This window comes from Anabrus simplex, chromosome 5, assembly GCF_040414725.1.
Source record: "Anabrus simplex isolate iqAnaSimp1 chromosome 5, ASM4041472v1, whole genome shotgun sequence".
Taxonomy (NCBI): domain Eukaryota; kingdom Metazoa; phylum Arthropoda; class Insecta; order Orthoptera; family Tettigoniidae; genus Anabrus; species Anabrus simplex.
In genome coordinates, this window is record NC_090269.1 from 140,986,604 (window position 1) to 141,006,103 (window position 19,500).

Below are 19,500 nucleotides of genomic sequence, written 5' to 3' on the forward strand. Positions count from 1 at the left end.
ACATTATTCAACGATGCACGGCGTTCTGACTCGTTGTCCAATGGGGCAGAGATCGTTTGAGCTCCAACGGTTATCCTATTGACTTCTCCCTTAGGAGGCTCTTCCTCGCTACCTACATTCACCGTGGTGGGTTGATCGATTTTGGGAGGAACTTCCCCAGTTAACAATTGGGTAACCTTACTGGATAATTCAGAAATACTTTCAAGCAACGTCCTAGCTTCCTTCCTCTGAACGTCATTCAACTTCAGAGACAACAGATCGTTAACTCTATTTGAAAAATGAAATAGCCTGGCTTGCACACGCTTAATTTGATTAGGAGAAGGATCATTTTCGTCAAAAAAACTAACTACAGATGCTAGCCCAGTAGTATTCTCGGTGATCGTGGAAAGAGGGTCGTCAATTTCTTTCTCTCCCAAAGTGGGGATGGAAATGGGCAAATCAAGGGACTCTCTAAGCTTGATTGTGTCTACTGCAACCGTGCCTCCAGATTGCACATTTCTAATAGTTAATTCATAGATCAACTCCTCCTTGCGCAAATAGTAGAGATGGAGAACATCGCGAGGGCCGGGCATGATGACAGAACAATTTTGAAAAAGAAAAAATCAAAATTTCCAGCAACAGAGAAAATTGTTAGAGTTCGAATCAAAACAATGTTTAGCCGTCAAAAGGGGCTAAATTGAGACCCATTCAACCACGCTCTGCTACCACTTGTTACGGAGTTTTCCGTGGTAGTTAGAGATGAAAGAAGGTGCGGGGGGTGAACAGGTCTCAGGCTACGAAATTAAAGTGAATTTAAAATTTAACAAGGTTATATTTTCTTAGCAAAAAACAAGAAATAACAATAATGGCAGGTACATAGTAGCAAAACCACTAATCGAAAATGTACAATTACAGGATTGGGGCTCCGAGAGCCAGACACACAATTCTTGAGCAATTAGCCCAACTTTACGATATACAGAGTTCAACAAAGGGGCAGAAGACCCCAATCAAGCCCAGGAGCACTTGCTCCCAATTACATCATAAAGCCTCCTCGAGGCGCGCAGAAACAAACTTCAAAAGAGCGATCTGCTCTCAAAGATTAAGCCTATCAAAGGCCACACCAAACTCCACCTTCAAGTTGTCCTCTAAGGACATAAACACAGGGGTAAAGATACCCAACCTACTGAGGCCTATTAAGTGAGAAAAGTTAATTACATGGCCTCTAAAATACCAATTTGAGAGGAGGCGAACTTGCGCTCCTAATACACTTTGTTTAAAACCTACTTGGCACTAGGCCGTTAATGCAAGGGCTAATCCCATACTAAAGAGTTGACTTTTAGAAGGGAACAATTTACATTACGTTAAGGAAGAAACGGTTGTGAAAATAAGTTCACCTCAATGCCATATGAGAGGGAGCTCGAGAGGGTTAAGCACTCTCTATCCCAATATGAAGCTTGAAAGAAAATAGATACAAAGATTCTTTACATTTTAGGGAAAGTTACATGGTGGAAAAGCTTCGGACCCGCCCCGAGAGTTAAACTGCTGAGCTAGCAAGAAAAGAAGTTATTAATCGGCCATTACCTTGTTGTTGAACTGCTGCCCGAAGGAAGAGGCGCTTCCCGCCCCCTGCTATGTACTTTACACACTGAAAGATGTTACTGAAGTGGCCCAGAGACCCTAAAATCAGCAGTTTATATACTCTCGCAGAAAGTTCGAGGCGTTTCAGGAAGGAAAACACCCGCCCACAATCATTTTATTGGTGGATAAAGAAAACCCCTACACAAGATGAAGAAGAAACACATTATTGGTGGAAAATTAATTAAAGAAATTCGGGATTGGCTAAATTCAAAACAAGGGGAAAGAAAGGGTTAATATTGCCAACTTAAACAATGACTGAAAGAAATTTAGCAAAGAACAAACTTTTGAAATTAAATTTTCTCCAAAAAAAACAGTTCTTTCACTTCGCACTAGGGTGCATCGTTGTAGTTCTTCAGTAGTGTCCTCTAGAAGAGAATGTTCACACTTCTTACTACAAGCAAAACAAAAATACGTCGAAAACAACACAGTTCAGAAACTTCAAAATTTCCAAGTAGTGACATCTTCAGGGTAACTTGTAAATTAACACATAAGACAAAGTTCAGACTTCTTCCAGTAGGGGGGGGGGTTCAACTGGCGCAAGGTTTGAATTAGCGGCGTGGAGGTGTACCGCCCGGTACAATAATTACTAGCAAAATGAGTTTATAATGCTGCGAATTAAGTTAGGAAACAATTAATTAAATCAAGTGGAAGTTTGTAGGAACAGATTATGTAATGTTGGAAGAATACTGTAGACGTGATCCTAATTTCTTTTAAATGTAAATATCTTGCGTCAGACATTTTCAAACTACTCCCAATCAAAGATGTAATGTTTGATTTATCTTTCTTCTTAATTACTTGGAGGCCTCCAAATGTAATATACTTTGAACGCATTTGATGAGATGCGACATTGATGAATTATTGTTCATTACATTAATGGTATTTCAACACACTTAAAGTTTTTTTAAAGATTTCATTCATTCTTCTTTTAATAAATAGTATTGTTTAAAACTGCTAATTCTTTCAATGACTTATTAGATCATGGACTTAGTTTGTAAGTCGGCATAGATTTAGAATTGTGCTACTTTATTTGGATACGAACCGGTTTCGCTATTTGGAGACGTCCGTTTGCGTAGGTTTGTTCACCCGATATTTTACCACGACGGTGTTTTCTGTAGTTTCGGAACTCATAGCCCAGAATTTCTTTTGTTATAATTTTGGAAATTGACATTGTCTTCAAGCTAGCCTGGATCTCACGCGACCCTACCTGGTCGCGAGACGGCGCAGTATCATCAACGGGGATATAGGGTGCTGAAGAATTTTGCCTCGTTCTTTTACTAGGCCTGTAATCTAAATATTCTAAAAATGGCCCTTATACTCTCTTTCTGTAGTCTAGTACAAGATCTTCAAAATAACAACGGTCCTGTTCTATATCTGGGGTATTCGGTCCTGTAGGTCTGAGTGACTGAGATATGTCTTAGTTTGAGAGTACGTTAAAGGCGAGAATGCTGTAAAAGTAAAAAATCTGAAAGACAAGGTTACTGTTGAGAAACTATAGTTTGTTTATTATAAGCTAGTAACTTACCTTCCTTAATATGATATTACACTAAGTCCGGCGACTGAATAAAATCAGTTTGTGAGCCAGTATTTATATATAATCAACGTTCATTCTCGCAGTTTGCAACACCTGCTTTTAATAGCTACATCTCCCCCAACCAATATTTCAACGGGGAGTCGTCGTCTGTGGACTTAGGCTATAGTCGACATATTTAGATGGGCCTAGCAGCACGGACAAGCCTCATTCTGAATGTCCTACAAATAGGGATGGACCACGTCTACATAAGAGGACATCATGTCTCACGCGTTAAGCACAGCCGTCTCAGTGCGATGACAGCTGTCAAAAACACGTCCAATTACGGTTATCTACTCATATCACCATCTTAATACAAATGCTGCCGCCTATATTCCTCGCCGCTGGCCGGTAGTGACGCTCTACTTCTCACCACCGTACTATAAGCGAGAGATGCACATGCGTTACAGACATCCCGAGCGGAACTGGAGGACCGCTGAATGCTCACTCGGCTAGCGGTTGGCAGGTTATTTTGTGAACCGGTGCATGGCCAGTAGTTCAGGAGGGAGCATTTAGTATCCTTGCCCAAAACCGGTCACTCCCCAGACCGATGACCCCCATGGGTTCTTTGTAGTTAGATTAGGTTTTTGAATAGAAATTGTTACGCAGGTCGCTGAATCGGAACTGTTTATTTTGTTCTTCCTGAAAGCATAATGATCCTTCCTTAGAAGGAAAAAAGTATTTAATTAATGAGCTTATTTAAACTACACACGTTGGTATTTCAGACACTTTGAAGCATCAGAAATTCAGTAAACACAAACACGTATCGAACTGCAGTCTTGCAAACATTATCATTTACAGATTTCTCCCTACTCAAGTCTGCATCATAAGAACGAATAATACATAGAAAATACTAACTTGCCGACGTAACTTAGATTTCCTAATATCAAGACTGCTGGATATTCGATCTATGACTGATGAGGGTTAATATCTATAACCTGACAGGGTGGTCTGCCTCGTAAGTGCCGCATTGTGGGAGTATTATTGTCCATGTTCAAGTCTACCTATCCAAGAAATCCAGCTTGGAATTTGAACGGGAGTCACTGTTCGAACACACGACCTCCTGAATGCAAGCTCACAGTCGCGCGACCATAACGAAACGGCCATCCATCTCAGTACTGATGTTTGTCTCAACAGCGGACTTGAAATAACATGAGTGAGGTACGAAATATCACCTCCTCTCTATCATGTCGTAAGTAACGTGAGAAAATATATTTGTTCAAAGCACACTCTAAAAATTAACTGAGAAATTAAAACCACTTGTTGGGGATCGTTACGTAACTGGCTACGACACAAGACACCAGGAAAGAGCAGCAGACATCATTCAAAGCCGCTGGCAAGAAGATAATAAAAACTACGGCAATATAAAACCAGATATAAGAAGCTAAATCAAATTATAATTGAGAATTCCGTAGACATATTAGTAGTCTGCCAGACATTAGCTGGATTTAGTTGAAAGAGACATTCTTTGCAATACGTTTATGAATATTAGAAGGCTTTTACTAAGATGACGAAACTGACCATATTCATCAGCATTTTTGTGCTAAATGCGCAAGAGATGGCCAGCATCATGCACTAAGAAGACCAAGACCGACTGTCTGGAGATGGTGACCCGAAGTCGACGGAGAGATCCCGAGATGAACGGAGAAGGATGGATGACTTGCACATATGTTCCCAGAGATCGGCCCAATGTAGGAGACATAGCAGAATAGATGTCCTAAACATCTGGACACAACATCGAGGGAATACATGGAAGAAAATATAAGTCGATTTATATATATTATCATAGTAAATAGCTTGTTTTGAAATGTGTCATTTTCTGATTGCGTGTAATATAATTGTGAAGTGTTGTTAGTGACTTAATTCAAGAAGAATGAATTCATATGTGGAAATAGCATAGATATAACGACGTAGGAGGATAATAGGTAGTCATCTAACTATAAATGACAATCCTTTGGTTAGGATGTATTTGATCAGTGATAATCAAGTTATGCGTTCGTAATGCTGTCTATTATTAATATTATACCGACATTGTGGTTAATGTTATGATTGAGTTAGGGTGTCATATCACAAAATGAAGTTGATACGGTACGATATACAGGTTATAGTTGGATCATCAAAGGACATATGTGCAATATGAAATGAATCTGAAGAAAATTGAGAAGGAACGTATAAGCGGATAAATGATAGTTATGAATTCACATACGACAAGTTAAGATATATAGGGATTATTGACATGAAGGAAGAGGCATGGTGCGAATAATATGAAACAGATGTTATATATATATTTGTCCCCTTCTCCGGGGTCGCTCAGTCGGCGGAGCGAGAGTCCCAAAGGGTGGAACGTTCGCAGGGCCAACTTTACTGTTTTGGGACAGACTTTCAGAATATTTGTATTTACAGGGCCATAGGTGACTGGATAGGTGATATAACATGAAAAAAATCGGAACAAAACAACAATAACATTTATTAAAATATAAAATGGTCTGGACAGTGCATAAGAAAAAGGAACAAAAAATATTTACATACATACAACTCAAATCGACTGCTTCAGGTTTGCAATATGAATATAAGTCCACAGCATGGTCATGGGTTCCATTTGATTCAACCTGTCTTCAATTAAACACCATCCGAAGTCATACTCTAGTTCAAATCCTCCATTCATGGAATTGTAACATTGGACTACTCATAAAGTTAGTGACAATGTCGTTATGACCAATAGTGCTACATTCGATCATGAAATTACAATATTCCCTTGTGGGATAAATTTCTACAAATTATTTCTACCTCCTCATAAAAGTTTGGGTAAACTCCCATCAATTAATTCTCATTAAATTAACATGTCCTTTCTCTCTGAAAATATTAATTATTTATTTTTCTAGAAATTTCCTTTACCTGTTTTTAGAGAATTCAGTAATATTTTTACTTCAAATTATTTTCAATACTCAGAAAATCCACTTAAAAATACTTGGAAAATCCTTTAGAATACCATTGGAAATTATTTGACAAATTTCTTTGGAAATTCTTCGGCAAATATCCCCTCTTAATAGATTACGTTCGACTGTATTCCTTTTATAAACCACATTACACGATTTTTCACCGACTAATATTCTGTGAATGGATAGAGTGTCACGTAGCGAAACGCGTAATCAACGTAAACTAAAATTCCGTTGGACAATAAACCACATAAGAAAAATCATTAAAAGAATTGACACTTATTGAAGCACATGGATAAGCTGTCACACAATAACACAATCACCCCCAATCATTTATCAGCACATTATATTGTATTACCAAGGTTATTATTATTATTATTATTATTATTATTATTATTATTATTATTATAATTATTATTATTATTTTACTATGTCTCCCTCCTGAATTAAGTTGAAGACCCTCGCATTATTTGCAGATAATAGTAATGACTCACCATGACCTGTGATGAATGACAAAAATGGGATGAATAAAAAATCGAAGAAATAATCATCACCTCCATCAGTTAGGGATACATAGAACAATGCACTCATAAACTCAGGGAAAGAGACAATAATTATCGAGTCATACTTTACATAATATAAGTTATTGAGCGAAAGTTTATTATTATTCCCTGAATAATTAACTATATCACCGTAAATCACCATATCTTCACGACTAACATGTACCCTAGCGGTCCCATGTTGTCTAATATCATAATAAAAATTTATCATTTATCATCACAATCGTCGCTCACGTTTAATTGTCAACAACCAGTTTAAATTATTCCGACTCATTATTATTATTATTATTATTATTATTATTATTATTATTCCTAAAAGCATTTTCTTGATGAGCTGCCTACTGTCCACAGCTTTCACCTTCCCTTCTAAGATCAGTCTTACTTCACAAATCATTTCTTTATCAAAGCTTCGATTTAATTATTATTTTAACGTAATCCAATTAATTACATCCTTACCGTCATTATTTTTATGAAGTCACACATTATTCTTATTATTATTATGCTTATTATTAGGCTTCATTCCCCCGTAATACATTTCGAAGACCTTAATTACTCGTAACCTCGTGAAATTCACGAACAACTGTGGTTATCAATCACTGAATCAACACAGCAATATTCCAAGAAAATGCAAAAAATTGTAACTAATGAATCAATGAATCCATGACTACCCTACCATCACCACCACTTAAATATTATACCTCTAACTAATCTACATTTCATTATATAAGAATACAATCCAACTAGCAATCTACTGATTGAGAAGAAAATGTAAAAAGAGTACTTAATATTCCGATGTAAATCTCCGGCGTCTTGAATGTAGCTTCAGATGTCGGTTCCTCCTCTGGATTATGGTGGATTGTAGATGAACAAATGCATCGTGCTGGCTCACACACGTCCGCTTAACACATCAGGATTCTTGTGAAGTCAAATAGCGTAGAGTTCCCCAGGATTTCCTTCTTGGTTGCTCCATGATGATAGTTGGTCTTCGTAGGTGTTGCTGAAACTAAAATTCATTATTAAAATTTGATCCACACTCGTTGTAGATGAACAGTTTGCCCTACAGTACTTAACTGGCGCAATGATGTACACTTTGTTTCAACCCTACAGAAAACTTCAAATCTTGAGCTCATTTCTCAGTTTACGGCACATCGTTGAGTTGTCGGAATCTCGAATAATCTACTGTATTACTGATGAAACTATGTTCCTTGGCCAGGTTTGTTCTCGAATATTCTATTTCGGTGATAATCTTCCCTCGTAATTCATACTAGAACATTCCACAATTTTCTGCGGCAACGCATGGCGTAATGTGTGTACTGACTGTCCGTGGTTTGGAAAGTTCCACCCAGGAAAAATGTGCGGCAATAATATATCGCACTAGGCTGAGTCGTCTACACGGAAAATTAAATTAGCACTCTTAAATATCATAGTCGTCGTGCAGTATTAGATTGTAGTCAGTTAAAACCATACTGTTCGCTTACTCCACTGGAACTGTACTGTTCGTCGTCTCTTCTAGAACTCTACTGTCCACTGCCTCTCTTCTGAAACCAAACTGCTCGACGTCTTTCTAGAATGATTCTCCAACCACCCAACATCTTCAAGTCTCATTGGTCGTCAGCTATTCTGCAACGTGATTCGTTCTTCAAAATTTGGAGCAGATCTTTCTGGAATGTCACTCCCCTTGGCTTCCGGCTCGCTAGGTGACGTAAACCCTGTGACATACGGTGAACTTCATCGCCTGACTCAGTTCTCTCTCGTCCGCAGCGGAACGGCACGGTAATCAGCTGGTGCTTGCTCACGCGTAGACGCGTATTGCATTACGAAATTTAAACCAACGTCTCTAACTCCAATGAAACACCATTTGGACGGGTACATAAATCCCCCTTGATTGATATATGATTTAATTGGAAGGTTAAATCATAACATCTTGGTTTTCCTCCCAGAATATACACGTTCAATATACACTCATATTCTCACATTACGTGTTCAAACGTCGTACTCTGATTACTCTACCTTCTTCATCACCTTATTCTCCAGTAATTCCTGAAGTTGTGTGAGGCCATGTTCACCTGAATAATTTCAAATCTGATCTCTTGCCAATACGTCAGCATTCTCTTTAATTAAAAATTAACATTTTTTCTTCTAACTCCCTGACTCATTTAGAATTTGCGGGCTTTCTCCTCTTCTTCTTTCTGCCTTTTTTCTTTCCTCCTGGAAAGCAAGTGATTCTGCGCGCGTCACATCAGGATCCGTATTCTGATTTAGGATGGCTCGTATCCATCTTTCTAGTTCTTCTGCTTTCCTTCTCAATTCCTTAACGTATTCTTTGTTTTCTTCATCGTTTTCTTGATCTTTCCCCCTTGGTTGATGAAACCGGTAATAATTCCTCCAATTCACGGCGACATATCTCGCTCTTCGTGAATTTCGGTCGAAATAGTGACCTCTTCCTCTTGTTTTGCCGAATATGGCTGGTATCCACGGAAACTTGAGTCTAGGGTATGTCGAGGAGCAGCCATCATCGGCTTTGCTCGTGACTGCTCGAGAAACCTCGGCGTTTAGCACCTCCTACCTATCATGGCGATTTCGCGCCACGTGTGGAGCAGGAGAAGGAGGAGAAGAAGAAGCTTTGTTTTGCTGTCAGGCATTGTCGAGGTACAGCTGATGCACCTTTTCGTGAAGCCAGCACTGTGTCTCGTGAGCGCAGCGCGTGGAGCCGCTCCCACGTTTTAAAATATGAATTTCCAGACGCCGTACATGTTTGTATAACTTTAAAGCCTAGAGTTTTAACTACGGTACTTAACTATATTTTTAAAGCGTTTTCAAGTCCCTAAAAAATAATCAGGCGGCAAGATTGAACAACGAACGTTACCGGTACGTGTTTAAAATTGATAAACTAAATAATGATTTTTGCTTCTTTCTATTATAATAGTTGAATGTTAATACTGATAGTAATACTAATAAAACTCAATAAGGATTTCACTTTGTTCGAATCCTTGGCTGTGACCGTCATTTCAGAAGGTCCCGGATTTGTTTTCCATCCGGATCGAAGATTTTAATCACGCCTAATTACTTCTGGCTCATAGACTGGGTGTTAGTGTTTGTTCCACCACTTTTCTCTTAATATTCCGACAACACACTGAGCCTCCCTGTCACAGACGACAGCGCGTCGGCCTCTCACCGCTGGAAAACGTGGTTCAAATCCCGGTCACCCCATGAGGGATTTGTGCTGGACAAAGCAGAGGCAGGACAGGTTTTTCTCCGGGTACTTACGCTTTTTTCCTGTCATCTTTCATTCCAGCAACACTCTCCATTCTCATTTCGTAGTACCTATTAGTCATTAATAAATCACCTTGGGAGTGGCGATCCCATCGTACTAATAGCCTAAATATGCTTAATTCATTTCATCCTTGATCCGGTCAACGAAAACAGAAGGTAGCTTTTAAAATTTAGACAACACACACTGCACTCCCAACCACAACAGAAACATGCAATAGTGATTACTAGACTTCGGATATTTAGGTGTTAAAAGGTCATTTTAGCTGCCTAAAAGACTGTCAAGTAGTTTCTAAAATACTTTTAGGCAGCTTCAATTGTACGTATTTTGATAGGCATTAAGTTAATTAAAATACCATACTTATTTTGCTAAATTGATAATCAATCACTACTGATCTGCATTTAGAGCAATCATCCAGGTGGCAGATTCCCTACCTGTTGATTTCCTAGCCTTTTCTTAAAGGATTGCAAAGAAATTGGATATTTATTGAACATCTCCCTTGGTAAGTTATTCCAATCCCTAACTCCCCTTCCTATAAACGAATATTTGCCCCAATTTGTCCTTTTGAATTCCAACTTTATCTTCATACTGTGATCCTTCCTTAAACACACTACTCGAACTTATTCGTCTACTGATGTCCTCCCACGCCATCTCTCCCCTGACAGCTCGGGACATACCATTTAGTCGAGCAGCTCGTCCGTCTCCTTTCTCCCAAGTCTTCCCAGCTCAAATTTTGCAACATTCTTGCAACGCTACTCTTTTGTTGGAAATTGCCCAGAACAGATCGAGCTGCTTTTCTTTGGATTCTAGCCAGTTCTTGAATCAAGTAATCCTGTCGAGAGTCCCATACACTGGAACCATACTCTAGTTGCAGCCTTACCAGAGACTTCGTGGGCTGAATGGTCAGCGTAATGGCCTTCGGTTCAGAGGGCCCCGGGTTCGATTCCCGGCCGGGCTGGGGATTTTAACATTCACTGGTTAATTTCAATGGCCCAGGGACTGGGTGTTTGTGCTGTCCCCAACATCCCTGCAAATCACACATAACACTATCCTCCGCCATAACTACACGCAGTCACCTACTGTCCGCACACTTTATCTTGATGCATTTGTGTACGGGGTGAGGAGTAAGGAGGGAGCTGTCCCGGTATCGATAGTGCTGCCTGGTGCTGCCAACTGAATGAAAATGAAATCTGAATTGAATCGAGAAGATGATCGATCGATATGAAATTCTAAACCGTTATCATCTTAAAGCCAACAACTATGTCACATACACATTATATAACATTATACAACATATCTCTCGATGCGAATCTTGTTCCTAGCATGAATTCTATACTTTGACTTTGATGTGTAAACAACAACAGTACCAGTACGTAAAGTTTACGCCAGATGTCGCACAACGATGCTTAAGCGATTCATAGTTTGTGTTTCAGAGGTTGCCAGTATGAATCTCGAAGATCGCCGAGGTCGACCGATTCAGCACTAGGATGTAAATGCACCAAGATAAAGTGTGCGGATAGTACACATGGCAGATGCCGCCCACGCACATCGGAGGGTCTGCCTTTCATGGGCTGCACTCGGCTAGAAATAGCAAACACGAAATTAAAAAAAAACAGAGACTTATATGCCATCTCCTTTTACATCCTTACTACAACCACTAAATACCTTCATAACCAAGTGGAGAGATGGGTACCCTTTAGTTACAATCATATTTATGTGATTACCCCAATGAAGATATTTCCTTAATTTAAGACCTAGGTATTTACAATGATCCCCAATGGGAACTTTCATCCCAACAACCCAGTAATTGAAAAGGAGTACTTTTCCTATTTTTGAAAGTCACAACCTGGCTTTTAACCCCGTTTATCACCATACCATTGCCTACTGTCCATCTCACAACATTATCGAGGTCATTTTGCAGTTGCCCACAATCTTGTAACTTATTTATTACTCTGTACAGAATAACATCACCTGCAAAAAGCCTCATCTTTGATTCCACTTCTTTACACATATCACATAAGAAACCGTAAAAGTCTAATATTACTGCCTTGAGGAATTCCCCTCTTAATTATTACAGACACAGATAAAGCTCCGCCTACTGTAATTCTCTGAGTCCTATTTTCTAGAAACAGAGCCACCCATTCAGTCACTCTTTTCTCAAGTCCAATTGCACTCATTTTTGCCAGTAGTCTCCCATGATCCACCCTATCAAATGCCCACCATAGGTCAATCGTGATACAGTCCAACTGACCGCCTGAATCCAGGATATCTGCTATATTTTGCTGGAATCCTACAAGCTGAGCTTCAGTGGAACAACCTTTCCTAAACCCAAACTGCCTTCTATCAAACCAGTTATTAATTTTTCAAACATGTATTTTATCATTAGAAACATTGCTTTCCCAACCTTTACATGCAATGCATGTCAAACTGAATGGACTGTAATTTTTAGCTTTATGACTATCACCCTATCACCCTTTCCTTTATACACAGGGGCTACTATAGCGACTCTCCATTCATTTGGTATAGCTCCTAAATGCAAACAATAATCAAATAAGTACTTCAGACATGGTACTATATCCAACCCATTGTCTTTAGCATATCCCCTGAAACCTTATGAATTCTAGCTGCTTTTCTAGTTTTCAACTTTTGTATCTTACTGTAAATGTCATTCTTGTCCTAGGTAAATTTTAACACTTCTTTAGTATCACTTACCTCCTCTGTCTGCACATTATCCTTGGAACCAACAATCTTTACATACTGCTGACAGAATACTTCTGCCTTTTGAAGATCCTCGCATACACACTCTCCTTGTTCATTAATGATTCCTGGAACCTGTTTCTGCCTTAAAGTACCTATACATACTCTTCCATTTTTCACTAAAATTGTATGGCTGTCAATTATGCTGACTTCTTTGCTAGATTCAATTTCCTAGTAAGTTCCTTCAATTTCTCCTTACTTCCAGAGCCATTTCTAACTCAATCTCTTTCCAACTTGCATCTCCTTCCTAGTCTCTTTACTTCTTTGTTATACCGTAATATAGTGGATCTTTACCATTCCTTACCACTTTTAAAGGTACTAACCTACTTTCACATTCCTCAACAATTGCTTTAAACCCATCCCAGAGTTTGTTTACATTCTTATTTACCGTTTCCCACCAATCATAGTTACTTATTAAAAACTCCCTCATGCCTGTTTTATCAGCCATATGGTACTGCTTAATAGTCCTAATTTTTATATCTTCCTTTCTTACACATTTATTTTTAACTAGCTGACCCGACAAATGTTGTTCTGTCAAAAATAAATTACAATGGAACGAACTCGAATTCAGTCTGTACTGCACGCAAAAATCAGAATAATGCAAATGATTACGTTATCAACATCGAATGAGTTAATTTTCTACTGCTACCAAAAGTTAATAACAAACTACTGGAAAAATGTATTTTCATTACCTGCAATATGAATATCTTGATTGTGAATAAGGAAATGCTGAAATAGGTCACAGCATATCACTACCTAGAAATTACCCTGATAGACTAACATAGATGTGAACTGTTCAGCAGGTCTATATTTTTTGGATATTTGTAAGGAAATATATGGAATCTGTTCTTGTTCCTGAAACTAATGAGTACAATGGATCTGGTGGTGGAATCAATGGCACTAATTTCATTTTGCCATTTGCGCAACAAATTCCAGTGGCTTCATTTTTGTATTTCATTGCCTTACAATATTGGCACACTGAGTTCATAGATACAATAGCAACGCACTGGTAGGCACTGTAGTCAATCGAAACGTCGTAACTGAAAGCAGCTCGATTAAAACTTGCAAGATTATTAGCTGAACGACGCGCTGCACGGGTTTGTAATATCCCAATCCTTTCAGTTTCATTTCACTCTTCACGTTGTTGTGCAGTTCGATTAAACTGAAAATTAGCTTGGCTTGTAGCATGTGGAGTTCTTCGACCAAAGTTGCTCCGCCCGCGTCTTATAGGCGGCATGAGTCTTGAAATGAGTATACTGTATATGGAAGCACACACAAAATAAACCACTCAACCGAAGAAATAGATGAACTTGTTTGTTGAGAATCAAAGATTTAAAAACAATCAGGATAGACAAAGGTCTCCAACTATAACAAAACACAACACTGCATGCGACTATCTGGAGAGCGTATGTTTGGGAGATCCGTACCAGCAGTCGAGCCAGCCAGCGGATAATATAGTGGATCTTTACCATTCCTTACTACCTTTAAAGGTACAAACCTATTTTTACATTCCTCAACAATTGTTTTATATATATATTATTGGCACCGTTGGCGACGGGGGCCGGGCTCGCTACTGCGGGCACCGCTGACGTTGGCCCGGCTGGCGACGGGCTGCGCTAACGTTAGCCTTGCTCGCAGACGGATTTCAGTTGTACTATAAGGGAGGGGAAATTGGGCAGAGTTAAAAGGTCGCTTCTAGAAAGCTTTCTTGCATAATTTAAAGAGTATTAATACCCCGCGTAGGTATATAAGGACATCAGACTCTCCTCTGCTTCATTATGTCTGCATTAACACCACCTTTGAGCTGGTTCGTTCAAAGTGCCGAGTTGGTGGAGCTGCCGATTGACTGATGTGAAAATGGGAAACTACGGAAAACCATCTTCACGGCTGCTGACAGTGGGGTTCAAACCCACTATCTCTCGGATGCGAGCTCACAGCTGCGCGCTCCTAACCGCATGGCCAACTCGCCCGTTAATAAGTTAATTAATATAGGCTACTACTATACTACTTATTTGTGTGATTTTTTAAATTCCTACAACACCCTAACAGGATGAAAATTGCTGGTTATTACTGCAAACAGAATAACGCACAAGAATTAAACAATTCTTAACTGCAGTTAATAACTCGTTACGGGGAAATAAACAACTTTATTCACCTCTTTGCTGCAAACGTCACAGGAGCAACTCCTGTAACCACTTTTTAATTAAAGACGAGTTGTAACCTAACACTTTCAGCATAATTCATACACTGAACAAACGGGAACACCAAAATATTCTCACAGAATGAAATGCAGTTCTTTTCCCCAGAAGTCAACGGATACTGTGTAATCTTCTGCCTTGTGACAAACTACGGGAGTGTTCACTGCAGGAGGTTCTTAAGGCATTTCGGAGAGAGTGGTTTATAGCTTTCCGATTTTAAAATTTTCGTAAAGACTGAACATAAGCCAGCAAATATTTTATTTTCTCGAAATATACTGAAAGGCATTTTTAACCGATTTAAGGATAAAAATAAGAATTATATAGGTTTTAACGTCAATTCAGACATTTTTAAGCACAATAGGAGTACAGTTTCTAACTTAATAAATACATGAAACGTGTATATACAACTTCATTTTTAGTCATTTCTTCAAGAACAAAATACACACAGCAGCACGATTTAAAAGCAATACTGGCTTCGCGAAAAGCTGCAACCAACAACAAACAAAACAGAGCTTCTTCTCCTTGCCCCACACGTGGCGCGCAATAGCTAGGTAGGCGGTACTAAACGCCGAGGTTTCTCGAGCAGTCACGAGCAAAGCCGATGATGGCTGCTCCTCGACATTCCCTAGACTCAAGTTCCACGGAAGTTCCTCGATACTCTCCGTTCTTCCCTTGTTTCATTCCTTTCTTGTCTTCCTTGGGCCTGGACTTCCTTATTTTGGAATAACCGTTCTTTCCATCTCGGCATATGCCGAATGAACTTCGTGACTTAAAGCTCGAGGACTTGGGGCATGATCTTTGGATGTCATATCCAACTGTCTCAGTACCTTTTCAAGTTCGATAGCTGTCCGAATATTTGACGCTATCAGTATTCTCTGGACGTCTGGAGGTAGTTGACGAATAATAACTCGACATAATTCCTCCTCTGGGAGTGGATCATCTAGCTCTCGGATCTTCCGAAGCTGATTCCAAAAAACTCTGAGAATTTCGTCGGCAGTGACGAAGCATATTTGCGAGCGTACCATTCTGTCTTCAAATTATGCTGAAATTCAGAATTCCAATATTTATCCAGAAATGCGGCTTTAAATCCGTCGAAGTAGTCAAAACTATACCGAAACGCCATAAACCACGTATGAGCTGAAGAATTTAAATATTTCTCCGTTATTCGTAATTGACGTTCTGGTGGTATTTCATTATCCCTGAAATATTCCTGCAGAACTTTTATATATGTTTTAGGGGTCGGTCCGTTCTGATTATTAAACTTCTGAGGTTGATTTTCCTGCAAGCGTATGATGCGTATCTGCTGCCTATTCCCCCTGTTGTCCGCCTGAATTTCAGACACAGTATTGCTTCTGGCTTGACCTTGAACTTCTTTCTCCTCTACGGTTTTAGGAGTAGAACAAACTAATCCTGCATTAGTTTGCTGTTCCAATCTTGATTGTATTTCTATCACGGAAACAGTTACAACTCGTGTATCATCGTTGTGTATCCGTAACGTTTCTATTTCTTTCGTCATGTTCGATATTTCGTCCGACATCTCCTTCATCTTATCTTCCTTTTGTCCTACAAATCCACGGGATGTCAGAAGTTCGTAATCCACCTTGGTCACTAGTTCTTCGATTGATTTCTTATTTTCATTTACAATTGTTTTTAGGTCGTCCATTTCGCTAGTAATGGTTTCCTGACTCATTTGAATTCCTTGCCGGACTCCTTTATCCACCTGAATTATGCTATCGCACATTTCTTTGAATCGTTGTGTCCATCTTAATTGAGCGTCAGTCATGTGATCTTTGTGCGTTCTTATTTAGTCACTAAGTCCCGTAATCTTCGCTTCGACCTCATTCTTATGTTAATCATGTTATCAACGATCGTTTTCTTGAACGTGCCTAGCCTTTCATTAAACTCTTGAGCTATGCTAGCTACTGAATTGGTAATCGTCCTTTCGATTTCCTGTTTAAGCTTAGTCTGATTGTCTTTAAATTCACGAGACATCACTTTCATTTCTTGCGCTAACCTAGACTGTTTTTCCCTGCACCCAGTCCTGAAAGAGTCTATACTGGTTTTACACTCAGCTCCTAGTTTTTCAACACTGGCTCTACTTGAATCCATATTAGCTCTGCACTCAGCTCTCATCTGTGATTGATTATGTTCAAGTCTTTCAATACTGGCCTTATTTTCAGCTCTCACAGAGTCTATACTAGTTTTAGTTTCAGTCCTCATCTCCGTCAACATCGTAGCTATAGTTTCTAAATCCATAACAACTCAAAAATATTGTGCACGCCAGCAATGATGAACCTGTACATCTTTGCCCCATTCGCACGGATGTACATCGGAAATTGCCAAAGAATTTGCCAAAACAAAAATATGAAATCAATAAGCATGCTTTCCTTAACACAACAAACAGACCTATACCATCGCAATGTTCAGCTGTGTTATGTTATCACCAAACATGTTATATCTATCCATTCAATCATCACCAGTGAATTAAGTGCAAATCAAAATCTTCTTGCCTTTGCGCCATGATAATGATCGCCTAAGCAACAAGATCGTAGGTATTAAACGAAAAAGGCCTGAAAATGATTTACCAAAAAGATCAATGCCTAAGCAATGAGGTTGTTGGTATGGCCCTGAAAGCTGGGCGCCACCGAGGTCGTATATCCGTTCCTCCGGTGTAGCTCAGTCGACGGAGCGAGAGCCCCAAAGGGTGGAACGTTCGCAGGGCCAACATTACTGTTTCGGGACAGACTTTCAGAATATTTTTTTTTTGCAGGGCCGTAGGTGACTGGATAGGTGACATAACATCAAAAAATCGGAACAAAATAACAACAACATTTATTAAAATATAAAATGGTCTGGACAGCACATAAAAAAAAGGAACAAAAACTATTTACATAAATATAACTCCAACCAACTGCTTCAGGTTTGCAACATGAATATTAGTCCATAGCATGTTCATGGGTTCCATTTGATTCAACCTGTCTTTAATTAAACACCATCCGAAGTCATACTCTAGGTCAAATCCTCCATTCATGGAACTGTAACATTGCACCAGTCATAATGTTAGCGACATTGTCGTTATGGCCAATAGTGCTACATTAGATCAAGAAATTACAATATTCCCTTGTGGGATAAATTTTTACAAATTATTTCTACCTCCTCATAAAAGTTTGGGTAAATTCCCATCAATTAATACTCATTAAATTAACATGTCCTTTCTCTCTGAAAATATTCATTATTTATTTTTCTAGAAATTTCCTTTACCTGGTTTTAGAGAATTCAGTAATATTTTTAAAAATGTTTTTGCAACACTCTGAAAATCCACTTACAAAATACTTGGACATTCCTTTACAATACCATTGAAAATTCCCTGTCAAATTTCTTTGGAAATTCTTTGGCGTATTTCCCCTCCTTCATAGATTACGTTAGACTGTATTCCTTTTATAAACCACATTACACGATTTTTCACTGACTAATATTCTGTGAATGGATAGAGTGTCACGTAGCGAAACGCGCAATCAACGTAAACTAAAATTCCGTTGGACAATAAACCACGTAAGAAAAATCATTACAAGAATTGACACTTATGGAAACACATGGACAAGCTGTCACACAATAACACAATCACCCCCAATCAATTATCAGCAGATTACATTATACTACCAAGATTATTATTATTATTATTATTATTATTATTATTATTATTATTATTATTATTATTATTATTATTATTATTATGTTGTTGTTGTTGCTTGAGTCATCAGTCCATAGACTGGTTCTATGCAGCTCTCCATGCCACCCTATCCTGTACTAACCTTTTCATTTCTACGTAACTATTGCATCCTACACCTGCTCTAATCTGCTTGTCATATTCATACCTTGGTCTACCCCTACCGTTCTTACCACCTACACTGCCTTCAAAAACCAGCTGAACAAGTCCTGGGTGTCTTAAGATGTGTCCTATCATTCTATCTCTTCTTCTCGTCAAATTTAGCCAAATCAATCTCCTCTCACCAATTCGATTCTGTATCCCTTCATTCGTGATTCGATCTATCCATCTCACCTTCAGCATTCTTCTGTAACACCACATTTCAAAAGCTTCTATTCTCCTTCTTTCTGAGCTAGTTATCGTCCATGTTTCACTACCGTACAATGCCACGCTCCACACGAAATTCTTCAAAAACATCTTTCTAATTCCGATATCAATGTTTGAAGTGAGCAAATTTCTTTTCTTAAGAATGCTCTTCTTTGCTGGTGCTAGTCTGCATTTTATGTCCTCTTCACATCTGCCATCGTTAGTTATTTTACTACCCAAGTAACAATATTCATCTACTTCCTTTAAGACTTCATTTCCTAATCTAATATTTAATATATCACCTGCCTTCGTTCGACTGCACTCCATTACTTTTGTTTTGGACTTATTTATTTTCATCTTGTACTCCTTACCCAAGATTTCATCCATACCATTCAGCAACTTCTCGAGATCTTCTGCAGTCTCAGATAAAATAACAATATCATCGGCAAATCTCAAGGTTTTGATTTCCTCTCCTTGGACTGTGATTCCCTTTCCAAATTCCTCTTTGATTTCCTTTACTGT

At 38.8% G+C, this 19,500-nt stretch overlaps 1 protein-coding gene across 1 annotated transcript in view; it reads right to left on the reverse strand.

Annotated features, from left to right (window-relative positions):
• Positions 1–17,793: 17,793 nt before the first annotated feature.
• LOC136874409 (uncharacterized) overlaps positions 17,794–19,500 on the reverse strand; it is a 90,254-nt gene continuing 88,547 nt past the window's right edge. Inside the window, exon 5 of the mRNA XM_067148042.2 lies at positions 17,794–17,941. Within this exon, the coding sequence (XP_067004143.2) occupies positions 17,794–17,941 (148 nt within the window). The remainder of the gene's footprint in view (positions 17,942–19,500) is intronic.